The sequence below is a fragment of the Macaca thibetana genome, chromosome 13, assembly GCF_024542745.1.
Source record: "Macaca thibetana thibetana isolate TM-01 chromosome 13, ASM2454274v1, whole genome shotgun sequence".
In the NCBI taxonomy this organism is placed as follows: domain Eukaryota; kingdom Metazoa; phylum Chordata; class Mammalia; order Primates; family Cercopithecidae; genus Macaca; species Macaca thibetana.
The window spans coordinates 33,372,303-33,390,867 of NC_065590.1; the positions used below are offsets into that span (position 1 = coordinate 33,372,303).

The 18,565-nt window shown below is 41.1% G+C and overlaps 1 protein-coding gene across 7 annotated transcripts in view; it reads right to left on the bottom strand.

Moving 5' to 3' along the window:
* Positions 1-1,069: 1,069 nt before the first annotated feature.
* ALMS1 (ALMS1 centrosome and basal body associated protein) overlaps positions 1,070-18,565 on the bottom strand; it is a 220,770-nt gene continuing 203,274 nt past the window's right edge. For all 7 annotated transcript variants that reach the window (XM_050754354.1, XM_050754358.1, XM_050754352.1 and 4 more), the window contains 7 exons: positions 11,764-11,884; positions 10,412-10,603; positions 9,857-10,098; positions 8,917-9,100; positions 8,006-8,069; positions 2,413-2,512; positions 1,070-1,417 (listed from right to left, as the gene is read on the bottom strand). In XM_050754354.1, the coding sequence (XP_050610311.1) occupies positions 1,373-1,417; positions 2,413-2,512; positions 8,006-8,069; positions 8,917-9,100; positions 9,857-10,098; positions 10,412-10,603; positions 11,764-11,884 (948 nt within the window). In that variant the 3' untranslated portion in view covers positions 1,070-1,372. The remainder of the gene's footprint in view (positions 1,418-2,412; positions 2,513-8,005; positions 8,070-8,916; positions 9,101-9,856; positions 10,099-10,411; positions 10,604-11,763; positions 11,885-18,565) is intronic.

Consider the following 18,565-nt stretch of genomic DNA (forward strand, 5'->3'; position numbering starts at 1 on the left):
GGCAACTGCCACCTGGGCCTCCCAGGACCAAATCTAACTGTCCTGGGAAGGTGTCTGGATGCCACAGCCTTGGGCCTAGAGAGAATCATGCTCATCATTCCTCATCAGACTCCATCTTGCCCCTGTGTTCTTTGCAGACCCAGATTTGAGACAACAATTTGTTTCTACTCTGAATAATAATGTCTCACAGGACGTGGAAATAGTCACATTGTTTTAGAGATTATGTAAAGAGGGGCTTAGCGGTATTAACCCTCTCATTTTACAGGTAAATTGGCCAAAAGTGCTTAATTACCTTGCCTAGCAAGAAAGGGAAGAACTAGCAGTTGACCTCATGCACCATGGGTTCTTTTCCCAGTGTCCTCTTCCTGGCAGGGAACCCAGGGGGCAGGATCTGAAAGCTCTGAACCGTGCTTCAGGGCAGGGCCTGCTTGGATCCAGCCTCCCAGGAAGCCTTCTTAGTGGACGACTGGCCCTTGCCAACCTTAGTACTGGGATTTGCTGAACTTAGAGTGAGGCTGTTGAAAACCTTCCTCCATCACTTTGGGCCTCAGCTGTAATTTCAGGCCACGTGAAAAAAAAAAATCCTGTTACATTCTGATGCAGTTACTGGGTTAAGTGCTTTATCTCAGTCATTGACTCATCTTTTTCAGAAGTTGTCCTTCTTTATGTTGTAAGTGTTGGGTTCACGTGTAATGATAAATGGCCTGAGGCTTTAATCCCAAAACCGAGAGTGTGGGTGGAGGAAGATCCGTCAGCCAAGGCTGGTGGCCTTTCTCCCCAGCCTACACAGAGTCCCTGTGGGAGCTGGACTGGGGCTGAGAGGAGGCTCTGGATCCAAGATGCCTCTCCCGCAGCAGTCTCTGGGTGCGCCCGGTGGGCATCTAACCAGACACCCTCTCCTCAAAGCCCACAACAGTGCTCCCACTACAGCACATTGTGTTTCTAAAGAGACAGACTACACTTCATTCTGAAAGCCCATTTTCCTCAACTGATGCATTTAAACACCTCGGTGGAGACAATGCATAGCTCCTTGCACCTCTTCAGATGGGAAAGAATTGTTTACTATGAGTTAATCTCAAGTTTTTATTTTCTAAAAGTATAAAAACACATACAAAAAGGGACTCACTCTTGAGAACTGATCATATCATTGTAACACAGAGCCCAATGGACAGGCCACTATGAAGAAAGTATTGCTCCCAAACCATTAGGAATTTTAATCACCACTCTGCTCCAGACTCTTTAGAAGGTACTATTTCTGAAGTACACATGGACAAAGAATAAGCTTTATTCAATCAGACTCACAAAAGTAAGGATTGTGCTTCTCTAGATTCATAAAATAGAATTCCAAGGCTCTGAGGAAAATAAACTTGTGTCAGTCCCAGGGAACTTTTCTCCCCAGAAGTTGATTGGTCACTCTCTGTAGAAGAAAGAAAAGGCAGGAAAGAAGTTAGATATTATTGTCACCAGAGGCAGATGCCACTCCTCCCCGCAGCCATGTCACCAAGGAGAATCAGTGTGGTCCTACTCAAGTCTTATTCATTTTACTCTGCTTCAGAAACTATGGTCATCATATAAAAAATGCTTCCTGAAAGATTCAGGAAAGAGGATCTGTAATCAATATCTATTACTTCTATACAGACACAGATAATCCATCAGTTCCCACATACAGCAGCATAAGGAGAGGCCTGGCCCTGCGATGCTGACGCAGCAGACAGGCGGTGTGGTGCCTGGGGCCTCCCACCTGAGGCACCCGCCTGGGTTCTGGGGCCTGCTCCAGAAGCAGCTCCCATCCCACATCAGTCCGGTGTCTGAGGGGGTGAGAAGGAAACAAGTACAGTGAAGGATATGGCCCTTCAGGCACAGGAACCGGTCTGGGTTCTCAGAGAATTAACTGGTAGCACCAATGCTGTCCCATGAGGTTCTTGGACTTAACAGCACCGCTGACTCCACTGGGACTATGGGCAGGGAATGGTGACAAGTTGGAGGCCTCGGGCCATCCAAGTGGACAACTCTTATGCCTCAGTCAAACGTTTTCCAGTTTAACAGTTCTGGAGGTATCTGACTCACCAGTGAGGGGCATGAAGTCACCACCTGGGACTCTGGAATGGAAACCTGATAATTCTGATATTTCCACCATGATATGTTAATGAACTCCTGTGTGCGAAATTTGGTTTCACTCCAAATTAACGCATGGAAAGGGCCTTACACAATTATGGATGGGGAGCTAAACCTGATTTGAAGTCTAATTACAGATGCCTTCTTCCAAATTTCAATACTGGTCCAGTGCATTCTAAGTTCATTCCTCAAATGTGGTTCATTCTGACTGTATACTCAAGAGGCAACATGTTTTCTCCATTTCTCTTTCCCCCAATAAACCTGATCCATCCCACTATAGACAGAGGACCCACTGACCTTTTTATATAGCTGGGCTCGCAGTCGGTATGACTTATATTCTGATTTTCTCTTCTCTTCTTCTCTCTTTTTCTGTACTTCTGGAAGCTGCTCATAAATCCTTAGAAATGGCACCAGCGAAAGGACAGAAAGTGGGGAGGTTACCAGGGTGCAGAGGCACAAGATCTCCTGTCACCATCCCTCCCTATGCCTCCCACTCTCCAGGAGCTCATCCCTCCCAGAAAGGCCGTGGGCCTCGTTAGAAACTCCAGCACAGAGAACTCTGGCCGGGGGGCTCACAATCTGGAAAGGGAGGGAGAGAAATACAAACACAATAAAATCCTAATAGTGCTTATGTCTGGGAAAGGAGTGGGATAAAGTGGGGAAAGGAGTGAGATAAATCAGGGAAAGGTGAACTTCTGCTTTCTACTCTACATGCAAAAATGGATGGTTTCAATATAAGATTATGAACAGTGTTACTATTGTATTTGTAAACACTAGCAAAATTATGGGAAAGTACTAAAATGGTCACATCTATAAAACGTTCTAGAGAAGAAACATAGTCTTATAGAAGGAGGCTGGGAAAGGCTCCAGAGACGAAATTAGAGGTAAGTTGGGTCTTAAGAATAGATAGGAGTGCCAGGTGTGGTAGCTCAAGGCTGTAAACCCAGCACTTTGGGAGGCAGAGGCGGGTGGATCATGAGGTCAGGAGATCAAGACCAGCCTGGCCAAGATGGTGAAACCCCGTCTCTACTAAAACTACAAAAAAAAAAAAAAAAAAAAAAAAAAAAAAAAATTAGGTGGGAGCGTTGGCAGGTGCCTGTAACCCCAGCTACTCAGGAGGCTGAGGCAAGAGAATTGCTTGAATCTGGGTGGCACAGGTTGCAGTGAGCCAAGATTGACCCACTGCTGCACTCCAGTGGGGCGATAAAGTGAGACTCCATCTCAAAAAGCAAAACAAACAAACAAAAAAAGGTAAGAGCAGAAAGCGAATGGGGAGAAAGGCAGAAGACACTCAAGGCAGGGAAAATGGGTATTGGTAAAAATGGAGTCGAGGCTTCCTGAAAAGGAGTGTAAAGGAATAGGTGGGAAACAGGCAGGGTGAGGGTGAGGCGGGTTGCAGAGCATCTTGTGGCCACGTGAAAAACATGGGATCTGTTCTAGCAGGGGTTGGGTGGCAATGATTTTAAGTTGGGAGAAACACAAATGTGCATTTGATAAATGCACTCTCATTGTAAATACGTTTCCAACAAAACAACAGTTAAATAGATTATGAAATATAATGGAATGTATATGTTACAAGTATGTTTCATGTACATGAAACAAAAGTTTCAGAATTTTGAATGTCACAGGAAAGGTTCACAACATAATGTTGAGTAAAATAAAGCAAGATACAAACCTGTATATGCAGTATGATCTACAATTTGAGGGAAGAAAGTGTGTGTTATGCAGGTCTCTGCAAAATTCCCACACCTCCCACCAAAAATAGGACTAGTATTATGTTTAGATGGAAGGATGATAAGTGATATTCATTTTCTTTTTTCTACTTTTCTCTATATTTCCCAGAGTTTTCTATAATCTGGAAAAAACAAATCACTAGATTGATGCAGGGCTCCGCAGGAAACATATTAGAGAAGGTGAAGGTGTCTCCTGAAGGCCACTCTGGAACAAGTACTTCCAAATAAAAGAGCTATGTTCTTTCCTCTTGAAATCTTTCCTTCTCACAGGAACCTTTAAATATCTTTCGTAGAGACAGATGATGACAAAAGATGAGTAACACAGGCTCCAGAGATACAAATCCTCAATAGGACACAATTGAAGGCCAAACACCGGGCTCTAACCCCAGCTGTGACCCTAACTTGCTGGGTCTGGGTTGTACTTTCCTAAATATTAAGAGTTACTAGAAGATAGTTAAGATTCTCAGATGGAAACAGATCACTTCCTTGAAAAGAGGCCACATAAGAAATAAACATGAATAGAAGCAACCTAATGATAATGTGCCAGTTTAAAAACTCAAGTCTCTCCAGAAGATGGGCACTAAATCCCCCCATATAAGTATATTTCTGGTTGAAAGCATTGATATGTTATAGGAGACGTCCTGCCTGTCTTCCTGTAGGCAAGCTTCCTAGGCCCTTACAGCAGGGACTGCTCTTGCTGAGGTGAGAGTATAAGTAGCGGCCCCACAACAAACCCTGTATAATTTCCCTAATTTCATTTTGTGACTGAGTTAGAATGAAGCAGTGGTTCTCAAATATTTTAGACTTAGGACTCCCTTCACACTCCTAAACGATGAAGATCCCAATGTAGGTTTTATCTACTGATACTGTATTAAAAATTAAAATTAAAAATTAAGAAAAACTTTATTTTTTAATTCACTTGAAATAAAAATAAGCCTGTGACACAATAACATAAGAAACCTGTATTTTTAATGAGAAATAAAGATGTTTTGCAAACCAAAAAATTTTAGTGAGTGGCACTGTTTACATTTTTTTGAAAACTCTTTAATGTCTGGTTTAATGGAAGACAGCTGGACTCATATCTGCTTCTGTATTAAGTATGCTGTCCCTTCTTGCTCTGGTTAAAGTATGCATTAAAAAAATCCAGCTTACATATAGATTGTTCACGTACTTGGAAACGAGAGAAGTTATTGCACTATTCTTTTCGGGTAACTCTTGATTCTCTTTGATACTACACCCAAACTTGATAAGTGAGAGTTTCTGTTCTTTTCTTTTTTTTTTTTTGAGACAGAGTTTCGCACTTGTTGCCCAGGCTGGAGTGTAGTGGCGCGATCTTGGCTCACTGCAACCTCTGCCTCCCAGGTTCAGGCAATTGTCCTGCCTCAGCCTCCAGAGTAGCTGGGATTACAGGTACCCGCCACCACATCCAGCTAATTTTTGTAGTTTTAGTAGAGAAGAGTTTCACCATGTTGGCCAGGCGTGAACTCCTGACCTCAAGAGATCTGCCCACCTTGGCCTCCCAAAGTGCTGGGATTACAGGCGTGAGCTACTGTGCCTGGCTGACAAGTGGTAGTTTATTAAAAATTAGTTGCAAGGCAGAATCTGGAAACATGTCAGTAAACTTTTCCTATTCTGTTACATAAATATCCATCAGTCTACCTTGTACTATTTCAATGAATCTTCTATTCCTTGATTTTGTAGCAAAAAGCAACAATCATTTGGAAAATCCTGGTCCAGGGAGTTATGCAGCTCTTCCAAATGTTGACAAATTTATTTATGTAACATGAAAAACATCACATTTGTTAACGTCACTGCTTATCTCATCAGAAAGGTCTAAGTACTAAGAAGTCGTCAAGCCCATGGTGGTCAACACAAGTTTTCTAGAATTCTGTTGTTGGCGTGAAAACTCACATTTTCTTTGGCAACAGATACCGTTGGACATTTTCCTGAAGTCACAGACTCACTTTTTCATTTTCAAGAAAATGTCTGTTACAAACACAAGTCAGAATAATTGGTTTTCTGTCAGTTACTCTTTCAAGTAAAAGTCACGTTCTATGAAAAAGGCAGCTGGTTCAGCTCACGACACAAACCATGGCATAAGTGCTTTTCCTTGAAACAGTCATCATCTTTCACTGTGCAAAGGAAGTGCTTCCTGTGTACCTCCATTTACACTGTTTCCTTGTTCTTCCATCACACTCCTGGCGGGAGGCTGTGCAGGACACAATGCCTACTAGACTAGTATCGTTTGGTGCCACTGTCTTGAATAGTGATAAGACACCCATGGTTTTACTCCTCTCGCATTACTATTGTATCATTGGTGCAAATAGCCAACACAGCAAAAAAGGCACAGAACATCCTGGTGTCATTCTGAAATTAATTTTGACCTTGCAAATCGCCTGAAAGGGTCTCAGCAACTTCGAGGACCCCATAGACCACTCTCTGAGAACCACTGGACTAAAGCATCTAAAGCATTCCTTTGGATTGCCTATAAGGGCTGACTAGATAGAGAGTAAAAACAAGATTTCAAGAGGAATGCTTCAAGTCCATGAGATAAATGGTTTTAAAGCACCGTTACTTCAGAAGCATTATGCCAACTAAGAAACTATTCTTATTAAAGCAAGTCTCCAATGAATGCCTAAAAAAGTCAACCTTAACTTACTCTCTGGCATTCTCATGATCAATATATGAATATCTGAAATGAATTAATTTTTTTTTTTTTTTTTTTTTTTTTTTTGAGACGGAGTCTTGCTCTGTTGCCCAGGCTGGACTGCAGTGGCCGGATCTCAGCTCACTGCAAGCTCCGCCTCCCGGGTTTACGCCATTCTCCTGCCTCAGCCTCCCGAGCAGCTGGGACTACAGGCGCCCGCCACCTCGCCCGGCTAGATTTTTGTATTTTTAGTAGAGACGGGGTTTCACTGTGTTAGCCAGGATGGTCTCGATCTCCTGACCTCGTGATCCGCCCGTCTCGGCCTCCCAAAGTGCTGGGATTACAGGCTTGAGCCACCGCGCCCGGCCGAAATGAATTAATTTTTTAAAAATGTATTTATTATTTTTTAGATACAGAGTCTCAGTTCGTTACCCAGGTCGGAGCATAATGGTGTGATCATAGCTCACTGCAGTCTCAAATTCCTGGGCTTAAGAGATTCTCTCACCTAAGACTCCTGAGTAGGCAGAATTACAGAAATGTACCACCACACCCAACACTCAAATCAATTAATTAATGAGTAGCTAATGTTCGTTCATCACGGCACAAAATTCGAAAATTATAAAAAGTCAAAAAATCTACTATATCAGTTCTCCTTTCCAAAGGCAATCAGTATTATCAGTTTTTTCTGTCTTCCAGAAACATTCTATGCATCTAAAAGTATACACATCTACATAGGCACAAATACTTATTTTTAAAGACCACAAGTGGTAACAGTGTTCACATGCTTCAAAATTTAATTTTTTAAAAAAGTTTAACTTAATGTATTCTGGAGAACACTGTTATTTCTCACCCTATTGGATCAATTCCTAGAAATGGGATTGCTAAAATAAAAGGTGAGGCCCAAAAACTTATTTAATTTTACTTCAAAATAATCTTTTTTTTTTTTTTTTTTTGAGATGGAGTCTCACTCTAAGACTACCAGACTGAAGTACAGTGGCGCTATCTAAGCTCACTGCAACCTCTGCCTTCCAGGTTCAAGGGATCCTCCCTGCTCAGCCTTCCGAGTCGCTGGGATTACAGGAGTGCACCACCACGACCGGCTAATTTTTGTATTTGGAGTAGAGACAGGGTTTCACCATGTTGGTCAGGCTGGTCTCGAGCTCCTGACCTCAAGTGATGCGCCTGCCTCGGCCTCCCAAAGTGCTGGGATTACAGGCGTGAGCCACCGCACCTGGCCTAAAATATTCTTTATTTAAATTTAGGTTTCTAATAAAGAGGATCCTAAGCATGCAAATCAGTGAGGAGTTTTTCATCTTTTGCATATGAGTCATTCATACCATGATGTGCTATTTTTTTTTTTCAGTGCCATAAGTGAGAAATGACTCTCACAACGTTCTCATAATGTTTAAACTTGAGCATAATGCCTTTATTCTGGGTGCAAGCCAGAGCTCCTGACCACTTGTTGGCCTGCTTTACACTTGTATACGTACTCTTGTTTTCTTGGTCTTACCGTTTGGACCTCTGAATCATTTCCTTCTTGCTGATAGGCTTGCTCTTCTGGACAGCCAGGAAGACTAAGCAAGAGAAGAAAGGGTTTTCAGTGGACTGTGACTTAACCCAGAGGGTATGGTGCAAGAGCTGGGAGAGGGAGCTGCTAGGATTTCGTGCCCCTACTCTGAGCTGGCAAGACTGGCTGGGGAGCAATGACCAAGGCAAGCCAGGGTTAGACTAGGGTAACAGGGACAGCAGCCTAAGGCCCTAAGGACCTAACACTCTGTAGCAAAGACTAGGCTTTGAATTAAAAAACTGGCCAGTTTCCAGGTAAGGTTGGATGAAAGAATTAGATAGTGCTTTGTAGTCTTCACAGCTTTCATTATTTTATCAAGGTCTGATTATCATAATTGTTAAGAATGCAGATCCACAGCAGCACACCTGGGTATGTCATCTTGGGAGAGGTACTTAATCTCCCTTTGATTCAGTTTTCTTACTATAAAGTAAATATATTAATAGTATCTACTGAGAATGTTGTAAGCACTAATGTGAACAGTGCCTGGGCAAGATGTAAGGACTAGGTGTTTATTATTAGTAGTATTCTAATTATTACCATCCTAAGAGGTAAGAAAGCCTGGAATCAGCCCCATCTTTTCAGGAAAAATCAATATACTTTTGGAACTAACTTGCTCACAGACACAAAGCTGGTTTAAGACGCAGGGACAGGGCCAGAGTAACTGGGCTTAGTTGGATCATGAATGTGCCGAAGCGGGGGAGGTTCTGATAGCTAAGGTTTGAGTCTTGGCAAGCAAAAGGTCGCTGTCTGCCCATGTAACTGGCCTGGCCTGGCCTTTAGCAGGGCTCTGAAGCACAGCAGCAGACCTTGCCTTCTCTATTCCACTCATAGGAAAGTGAACGCGCAGGGCGTACCTCTCTTGGGCAGTGGGCGCATGCGATTCTGGTGGCCCTGCCGTTCCCTGTCAATATTGAATAGCACATCCCGCTCGCTCTGTAACATGCTCTGCAGCTTCCTCTCCTGGACTATTAACTTCAGGCGCTTTATCCGCTCCCCAGAGCTGGAGATGAAGTCAGGTCTGTGAAACTGAAGCGATTCCTTAAAAAAAAAAAAAAAAAAAAATAGAGAAAATGCTCAGCCTCACATTAATGATGCAATCTACTCTCCAAATGCCTGGAAAAACACCACCTGCCCAAGAGGTATGGGGAAGCCTGATTCAAATGCCGAGAAAATATCTAGAGTTGAAAAATCTCCCGACACCTCTCTGTGGGGGAGAGCTCCAGCTTGGAACCCGCAGTGAACAAAGACGTGCCTTCAGCATAGGCCAGGAACTAAGACTATGGCAATTACAACTCTCCAAAACATCAATGCAATACAGCTCTGCCTACAGTGCTATTTTAAAGATCTGTTCAAACAAATACATCATTAATAACATTTCCTTTATCCCCCAAGGGACATATCAGAAGAGACTTGGTTTCCTTTAAATCTGACATGGAGCAGAAACAGCAGTTGAGGACATGAAGGAACACACATGAGGCCATACAAGCGTCAGGCCTCTGGGCCCTCCACACACAAGGACCCACAAGGCCGATAAGCAGAACTGCAAATCCTCCCTCCTGTGGCCTTGTCCCCAGATCCTGAGGGTGATGCACCATCTATGGTTAAGAGTAAGGCAGCCTTTGACGGACGATGAGAAACCCAGCCCTCATGCGTGAAAACAGGTGAACTGCAGAGTGCTAGAAAAGAGGGTCTCGGGCCTACACCTCAGCTCACCAAGTGACACAGCCAGCTTCTCTGTGCCTTGCCCTTCTTCTCCCTACACGTAGGGCTAAAGTTAAGTCAACGTCACTACACCTGCAGGGTTGCTCTCACAAACGGCTTCAGTGGGTCTCTGCCATCCTCTCTGCCTGGGCCTGCCAGGGAGCCCCGACCGTCCAGGTGCTGCCCCTGCCAGTTCTGCTCCCGCAGTGGCTCCCTCCACGGCTTGGTCTTGGTTATTGGTTCAAACCAGGAGACGCCAGGGCCCCAAGTCTTGGGCACATTTTCCTTCTTTGATCCAGACTCCACATTTTCCACAGGAACAAACCAGGAAACTCCTACAGGAAATAGTTTTTAGAAGGAAAACAGATTTTTCGCTTTTTTACAGCACCACCCAGCTCTCATCAAGGACATGCATATAATAGAGTCCCTCAAGGGTCTCAGTTGTCAGCAGCCACAGGGTGCCCTTGAGTCTGGTTTCACTGCAGGGATGACTGTGTAACTGCAGTGCTGGACTTTGAAAACCTGACAAGGTGGTGGCTGGGGGTAGGTGGGGACCACATAGAGTCACTTGGAAACACACAGTCAGCATCGCAGGAGACTTGAAATTCACTAGTTTCTTTACTACAAGATCTGGAATGAGAAACTGACCTTCATGGGAATTCTTCTTGTTCTTTTTTAACTTTCTGTCTCCAGGATAACTGGTAAAGAGCAGTTTTTCTTCTGACCAAGAAGTCACATCACTGTCCTCTTCCAATTTAGCCTCGCTGGAACTTGGAGTTGGGAAAGTTATCCCAACATCTCGAGTGTGTTTTTTGGCACCGTTCACAATCTCCAAGTTACCTGAGGGGAAGGATCATAGGTGTCTCTGGGAGTAACCTTGAGGCTGAGTTGACAGGTTTATTCAAGTGAGTACGTGAACCCTTTTTAATGTTTCAAAAATACAATCCCTTTGTGTGGGATGGAGGGATGGGAAGACAGAGAGAGGAAGAGAAGGAAGGACAGGAGAGAGTAGGAGGGAAAAAGAGGGAGAAGAAAAAAGAAAGGGTTTTATTTGTAAGTCATTTTAGGTATTAGAGGGAAAGAAGAACAAATATGGGTTCAAAGGGTAAAGGATTTCAACTCTGATCCCAAGTCAGAAAGACAATAAATACTTAGATTCCTTTTGGTAGTCACCCAGGTAAGGGAGAGGTTGACAGAAGTAAAGACAGGATTTGAGGGGAAGAAACAAATCAAGATGAAAGTTTATTTATTTTTATTTTATGAAACCAAAAGGAACAGAAAGGCAATAGCTAAAAATCCTCCTTCCTACTTCTGGTCTTCATATATTCTGTTCACAACCCCATATGGTTCCAGAGAATTCATTTGGCACATTTAAGCAATTCTCTTCCCTCCTTTATTTCTTTCATTAAAAAAAAAAAATTCATATTGTAGTATGCTATACACTGTTCTGTACCTTTTCTTAAAATCAATTATATGCCTTGGAGATCTTTCCATGTTAGTACAGAGCTTCCTCATTCTATGCAGAATTTCATTCATTATCTAGATATACAATAATTTATGTAATCATTCAGTTATTGAGGAACACCTAAATTCATTTTAATCTCCTGCTATAAATGATGTTTTAGTGGTTAATTTTGTACACTATTTTGCACATATGCAAGTATATCTTTAGGTTAAATTCCACATATTCATAGTATATAGCAGACATTTCAAAAGTAAAAATGCTGAGTGAAAGTAATTTTGATAGGAACTTTCAAATTGTCTTTCATAGTGAACCAACTTCTACTCTCACTGGAATACACAAGGGAACCCACTTCCCTACACTCTTGCCCACAAACTTGCCATCAAACTTGAATTTTTGCCAATCTGATAAGATGAAAACTGGCACTTGGATATAATTTTATCTTCATGTCCTTTATTATGATTGAGGTTGAATATCTTATATGTTTAAGAGCCATTTCAATGTATTTCAATGAAAAAGTTTAGATTCAAGTAATTACCTGCTTGTATGCCCTTGTTTAACATGTGTGCATTTTGCTTGTTGCAAAAAGTAGAGTTCGAGTTCAGGAAACTACTGGCAGAAGAGGAAATAGAGTCAGAAGAAATCACATGGTTTGCTACCTAGAAAAATAAAATAGATCTTGTTATTATTACCTGCAGTCAATGTCACAGTTACCCACAGGATAAGCAAGCCAACAAGTCCTCTTTCTAATCCAATTCAAACTGTTGAGATGCATTTAGAAGAAGCTTGAGATACTGTGAACATGCTGCCTTGTATCTGTGATAGGGAGAATGTTGTAGTTGGATAGGACTGAAGCTGTTGTAAGGTGGTAAGACAAAAAAAGCCTGGCTATTTTCACTGGGCTTGGAAAAACTCTGAAGAGAATGCTAGCCAAACATTAGTCTGATGGATCTTCAGAATGAAACTCTGAAGTGACACCTGCATATAATTTTCATGTGAGATAAAGAGGGCTGGAGATAGGTAAAAAAAAGTGATGAACTGAAGACAGTGCTCTCCAATTAAGAGCCGACTCAGACACGTATATTAAGACAAACACCAAAGACCTGCAAGGCTCGTGAGACGTCCTGATGAGTAGAGTATTGCAAAAAGTATTAGAGAGTCCCAAAGCCCTTTTAATTATGTTCAGAGCAAGTAGAGCAATGAAGGCAATTTCTGAGATTGCAGCTGATGGTGGAATGTCAGTAGATGACAAAAAGATTAACAAGATACAGCTGAACACAATATTATAGTGTAAAATAGTACTTCTTAAACTTGTTCATTGTTAATATCTCCATCGTTAATAAGGACAGAGGGAGGCTAACCCAGAATAATGAATTGGAATCTCTAGGGGAAGGGTCTGGGCATCTATATTTTGAATAAATGCCAGGGAATTTTCTACTTAGGCAGGTCTGGTGGAGGTAAATTAAAGCCTGGGTGAGGATGGGAAACTGAGGATATCTGATCCCTTGAGCTAGATAAACCATATTCCAGAGTCACAAAGAAACTTGTAACAGAATTTTGGTGAGGAAGATCTATATTAGACAGTTGAAGAAAGGAAATACTTTGTCAGAAAGGTAGGCATTGCAAACTAGTGGGATGAACACTGATGACATGTAAAACTTAGGATGCATTACGAATCAGATAATTTGCTAGGAACTGTTCAAAAAAAAGATGAGCAGATTCAAGCCAGGCTCAGTCAGGCAGGCAGAGCATGCCCTGCCAGGTTAGCCTTGTTTTCTCTAGTAGATAAGGTCATTTTACTGGCTAACCAAAAGAATACGTAGCATACTGTACCTAGATTTGAACAAAATGCCAAAACATTTCATAGCATCTTTGAGGGCAAGATGGAGTTATATGGGTTGGATGATAATACAAGTTGATAGAATCATAACGGATTGAACCAACCTTATCCAAACATAATTTCAAAACAGAGAGATGTCTTTACTGAGTGGTGCATCTTGCTTTTGACAACAAATATTTACTAAGCAATTACTGTGTGCAATCACTGGGTTTGGTGCTGGCTATTCCTTCTTAAGATTTTACACATAAATGTCTTAGAGATAGGGAAAACAGGAGAATTTACATACAATACTCATCAGAGAGAGAGCCTCTGTCAGGATCCCAAGTAATAACAGGAATGATGGGCTAAATCAGAGCATGTTTAGTAGGGGCAATTGTAAAGGTCTGCTCATTAGGCAGGAGGAATGGCAGCAACTTTGATGCAGGAAAAAAAAAAAAAGCTCTGTGTCAGGATTCCAAACAGCTAGGCCAGTTTCAGGTCTTCCCTTTATTAGCAGTCTCTACTTAGGCAAGACACAACCTCTTTGTGTCAGTTTCCCCATCCAGAAATGGAAACAAAATCTGCATTTTAGAAAGAACAGATGACTTAGATGGTAAAATATAAAACACTAATATAAAACTAGAGACTACCATGATGTTAAAAAAAATCTTTTTATTTTCTCCTTAAAAAAAGGAACATAAAAAAGAAGTGACTGACATGAAATACATTATACCTTCTCTGCAGCTATAAAAGAAGGGAAGAAAGCATGTTAGGTACTAAAAAAGTATATGTAGGTGTTTGCTTTTTTATTTATAAAATGTCTCTGAAAGAGAAGAATCCAGATTGAAAGGAAGAAGTAAAACTGGTTTTATTTACAAATGACATGATCTTCTCTGTAGAAAATACTAAGGAATCCACAAAGAACTAGAACTAATAACCAAGGTTACCCAGGTTGCAGAATATAAGATTAATAAGATAAAAAATCAATTGTATTTCTATGTTCTAGCAAGTGACAACCTGAAAATAAAATTAAGAAAACTATCTCACTCACAATAGCATCAAAAAGAATAAAATATTTAGGAATAAAGTTAACAAAAGAAGTGCAAGGTTTGCACATTAAAAACTAGAAAACATTGCTGGGAGAGATCAGAGGTCAATATAAATGGTGAGACATTCACCATACATGGATTGGAAGTCTCAAACTTGTTAGGATGGCAATTATCCCCAAATTAATCTGCAGATTCTACACAATCTCTATCAAAATTCTAGCAAGCATTTTTCAAGAAATCTACAAAATGATCTCAACTTTATATGGAAATGGCAAGGACCACAAGAGCCAAAAGTTACTGAAAAAAAAAAGATAGGTAGAGGACTTACATTTCGTGATTTCAAATCTTAAAAAGTTACAGCAATCAAGGCATTGTGGTATTGATATAAGGATAGATACAGATTGGCCGGGCACAGTGGCTCATGCCTGTAATCCCAGCACTTCGGGAGGCTGAGGCAGGTGGATGAGGAAGTCAGGAGTTCGAGACCAGCCTGGCCAATGTGGTGAAACCCGGTCTGTACTAAAAATACAAAAATTAGCTGGGCGTGGTGGTGTGCACCTGTAGTCCCAGCTACTCGGGAGGCTGAAGCAGAAGAATCGCTTGAACCTGGGAGGCAAAGGCTGCAGTAAGCTGAGATTGCACCACTGCACTCCAGCCTGGACAACAGAGTGAGACTCTGTCTTAAGGAAAAAAAAAAAAAAAAAAAAAAAAAAAAAAAAAAAAAAATATATATATATATATATATATATATATATATATATATATAGACATATCAATGGAACAGAATGAAAATTCCAAATGAAGTCTTACATATGTGATCAATTAGTTTTCAACAAAGGGGCCAAAGCAACTAATTGGAGAAAATAATATTCTTTTGAACAAATAATGCTGGGACAATTAAATATCCCTATGCAAAGAGATGAAGTTAGACAACACACCACACACAAAAAGTCTACTAAAAATGGATTGTAGACCTAAACATAATAATTAAAACAATAAACTTTTGATGAAAAACATAGGAGAACATCTCTGTGACTTTCGTTAGGCAAACAGTTCTTGAATATAACACCCCAAGTACAATCCACAATCCATAAAAGAAACAGTTTAAACTGGACTTCGTCATTACTGTATTAAAACCATTTGCACTTCAAAAGCCACAACCTGGGAGAAATTATTTACAAAAAATACATCTGATAAAGGACTTGTAACCAGAGTATATAGAGAGCTCTTTCAACTCAGTAGGAAGATAACCTAATTTTAAAATGGGTGAAAAAATTTAAAAAGACACTTCATCAAAGAAGATGTAAGAGTGGCCAATAAGCACACAAAATGTTCAATATCATCAGTCATTAGGGAAATTCAAATTAAACTCATAAGATACCAGTTCACACCCAGTAGAATGGCTATAAATAAAAAGGTGGACAACTGCAAGTGTTGACAAGGAAGTGGAGAAACCGAAACCCTCACATGTTGCAGGAAAGAATGTAAAATGATACAGCCACTTTGGAAAAACACTTTGGCAATTTCTGATAAAGTTAAACATAAACCTATTGTATGACTGACCAATTTCACTCCTGAGTAAAAACCCAGAAGAAATGAAAATGTATGCCCACACAAAACTTTTACACAAGTATTAATAGCAGCATTCACATTATTCAAAAAAATCAAACAATCCAAATGTCCATCAACTGAAAGATAAGCAAAATGTGGTATATCCATAAAATGGAATACTATTCAGCAACAAAAAGGAACCACTGATGCATACTACAGCACAGATGAACCTTGAAATCATTATGTTAACAAAAAAAGGCAGATGCAAAAGACCACATCGGATGCTATATACATTAAATCTCCAGAAGAGGCAGAAGGCAGATGAGAGGTTGCCTGGGGCTGGGAATGAGGATTGACTGCAAAGGGGTACAAGGGACCTTTTGGTAATGACAGAAATGTTCTAAAACTGGATTGTGGTGATGATTGCGAAACTCTGTAAATTTACTAAAAGTTAACTGTATACTTAAAATGGATGAAATTTTATTGTATACCTCTGGGAAGGAGTGTTGGGTGCTGGGGAACAGGAGTAGGAAGGACACTCCTGATCAAATATTTTGTACATGTGGTTGTACTGTATTACCAGTTCAAGAAATGAGAATAAACAAAACAAAAACTTGTGGGGAAGGGTGTGGCAGTAAAGATTTAAGGAGTTCAACAGGAATAACATACGTTAGGCCACAGACATGGTCCAGCCACTGAATGAAGGTGATAAGTTGTGTTGGTCAACACGTTCTCACTACCTGAAGCACAACAAGCTTAGCTGAGAGGGACATATTTAAAAACAAGACACCAACAAACTTATACCCAGGAAAGCTGCCAAACTCAGAAAGGAGAGCAGAAACCACAGCCCATGTGGAATGGTTCATGGAGTGAAGACCTGAGAGAAAACACATCAGGAAAGGAGGCCCGAGAGGCAGAGGGCTAGGTTTGTTTCCTGTGCCTTCGGAGAGCAGCTCTGAGAGCAGAGCCAGATACTCCAATGCAAGGAGATATTGGATCTAAGTTAAAGCCTTTGATAACTGCAGCCTTAGGCAAATGGAACTGCTGCCCCATAAGCAGCACGTGAGAGGTGGAGCTACTAGAGGGTGGCCTGTCATTTGGTGCAGCACGTGAGAGGTGAAGCTACTAGAAGGTGGCCTGTCATTTCGTGCAGCACGTGAGAAGTGGAGCTACTAGAGGGTGGCCTGTCGTTTGGTGCAGCACGTGAGAGGTGAAGCTACTAGAAGGTGGCCTGTCATTTGGTGCAGCACGTGAGAGGTGGAGCTACTAGAGGGTGGCCTGTCATTTGGTGCAGATGCAGCAGAAGTGTTGATGGCAGTGGGTAGGATCACAGGACTCCAAGAGTCCCTTCCAAGTCTGAGTTTCTGTGAACATCCTGCACTTCCAAAGGACACAAGCAGTCATGGTGTGCACCACAGGGTGTGAAAAAACACACAATTACACTGGGTTATATGAGAAGCCTTGGAATGTTTCCGTTTTCATTGAAATTTTCATTTAGTAATGCTTGCCTATAAAAAGGTAAACATTTAAAAATAGAAAACAGTCTAAGAATAAATTCTCTCTCAACCCAATATAATTATCCAGCCCAGTAGGAAGATGACAATCAAAGAGAGAGGCAAAAACAATTGTTTACTAGGATGTGGAAAAATTGAAACCCTCACATACTGCTGGTGGGAATGTAAAATGGTACAATCATTTTGGAAAAGTCTGGCAGTTCCTCAAATGGTTAAACATAGAGTTGCCGAATGATTAATTCCACTCCTAGGTATATACCCAAGAGATGAAAACATATGCCCTCAAAAAAGCTTTCATATGAATGTTCATAGCAGTTTTGTTCATAATAGACAAAAAAATAGAAACAACACAAATGTCCATGAACTTATGAATAGATACAATGTGGTATATTCATAGAATGGAATGTCCTTTGGCCGTTAAAAGGAATGAGCACCTGCTATGATGTGGATGAACCTTGAAAATACTATGTTAAGTGAATGAAGTCAGTCACAAAAGACTGTGTGATTCCATTTATATGAAAGGGCCAGAATAGGCAAATCCATAGAAACAGAAAGTAATTAGTGGTTGCCTGCAGGCTGTGGCAGAGGTGGGAGGTTGGGGAAATGAAGATTGATGGTTAATGGTTACAGGATTTTTCTGGAGGGTGTTTAAAATGTTCTAAAATCAGATTATGGTGATGGTTGCACAATTCTGTGACCATAACAAGACCCAATAAACTGTATACTTTAAACAGGTGAAGTTTACGGCATGGGAAATAAGTCAAGAAAGGCATAAAATGCACTTTATTGTATGCAAACTGAAAAAATGTGGACTATGAAGTCTTGTTTGGAGAACAAAAGCTTATACTCTGTAGTTCCGCATCTCCTATGTTACCGAAATCAGAAAAAGACCAACTTTGGAAGGTGATAAACAGTGTTGTTTTCATGTAATAAACAACAAACAATCCTAACAAAAAGGTGGGCACTAAACGCTGCAGGTGTGATGGAGCACTACTCTAAAGCTGGGCAAAGCACAAACTATCAGAACCATGCCATGTGATTTTTGAATCCATCCACAGATTCGCAATAATCACAATGCACACACCTGCACTCGTGTCCCACAATTTGTGCTGAGGACCCATCATGGGATAGAACTTTTTTTTTTTCCTTCTGAATCCATTTATACATGCGGTCGGTAAACCACAATGGTCCACTTTCCTTAGTCCGTGGGAGAGTCCCACGCTTCTCCTCTAATAATCTCCTCATCCCTCAGGCTTGGGTGTGGAGTAGCCCACTGCAATGGAGCTGACACATAAAGATTTAGGTGACTATATATTAAATGACACTGTCAGCCACCATGGGTTAGGCTTTCTGTTGCACACAATCTTGGAAGGAAATATATGCTGGCTGGCTGCTTCTGTCTTAATT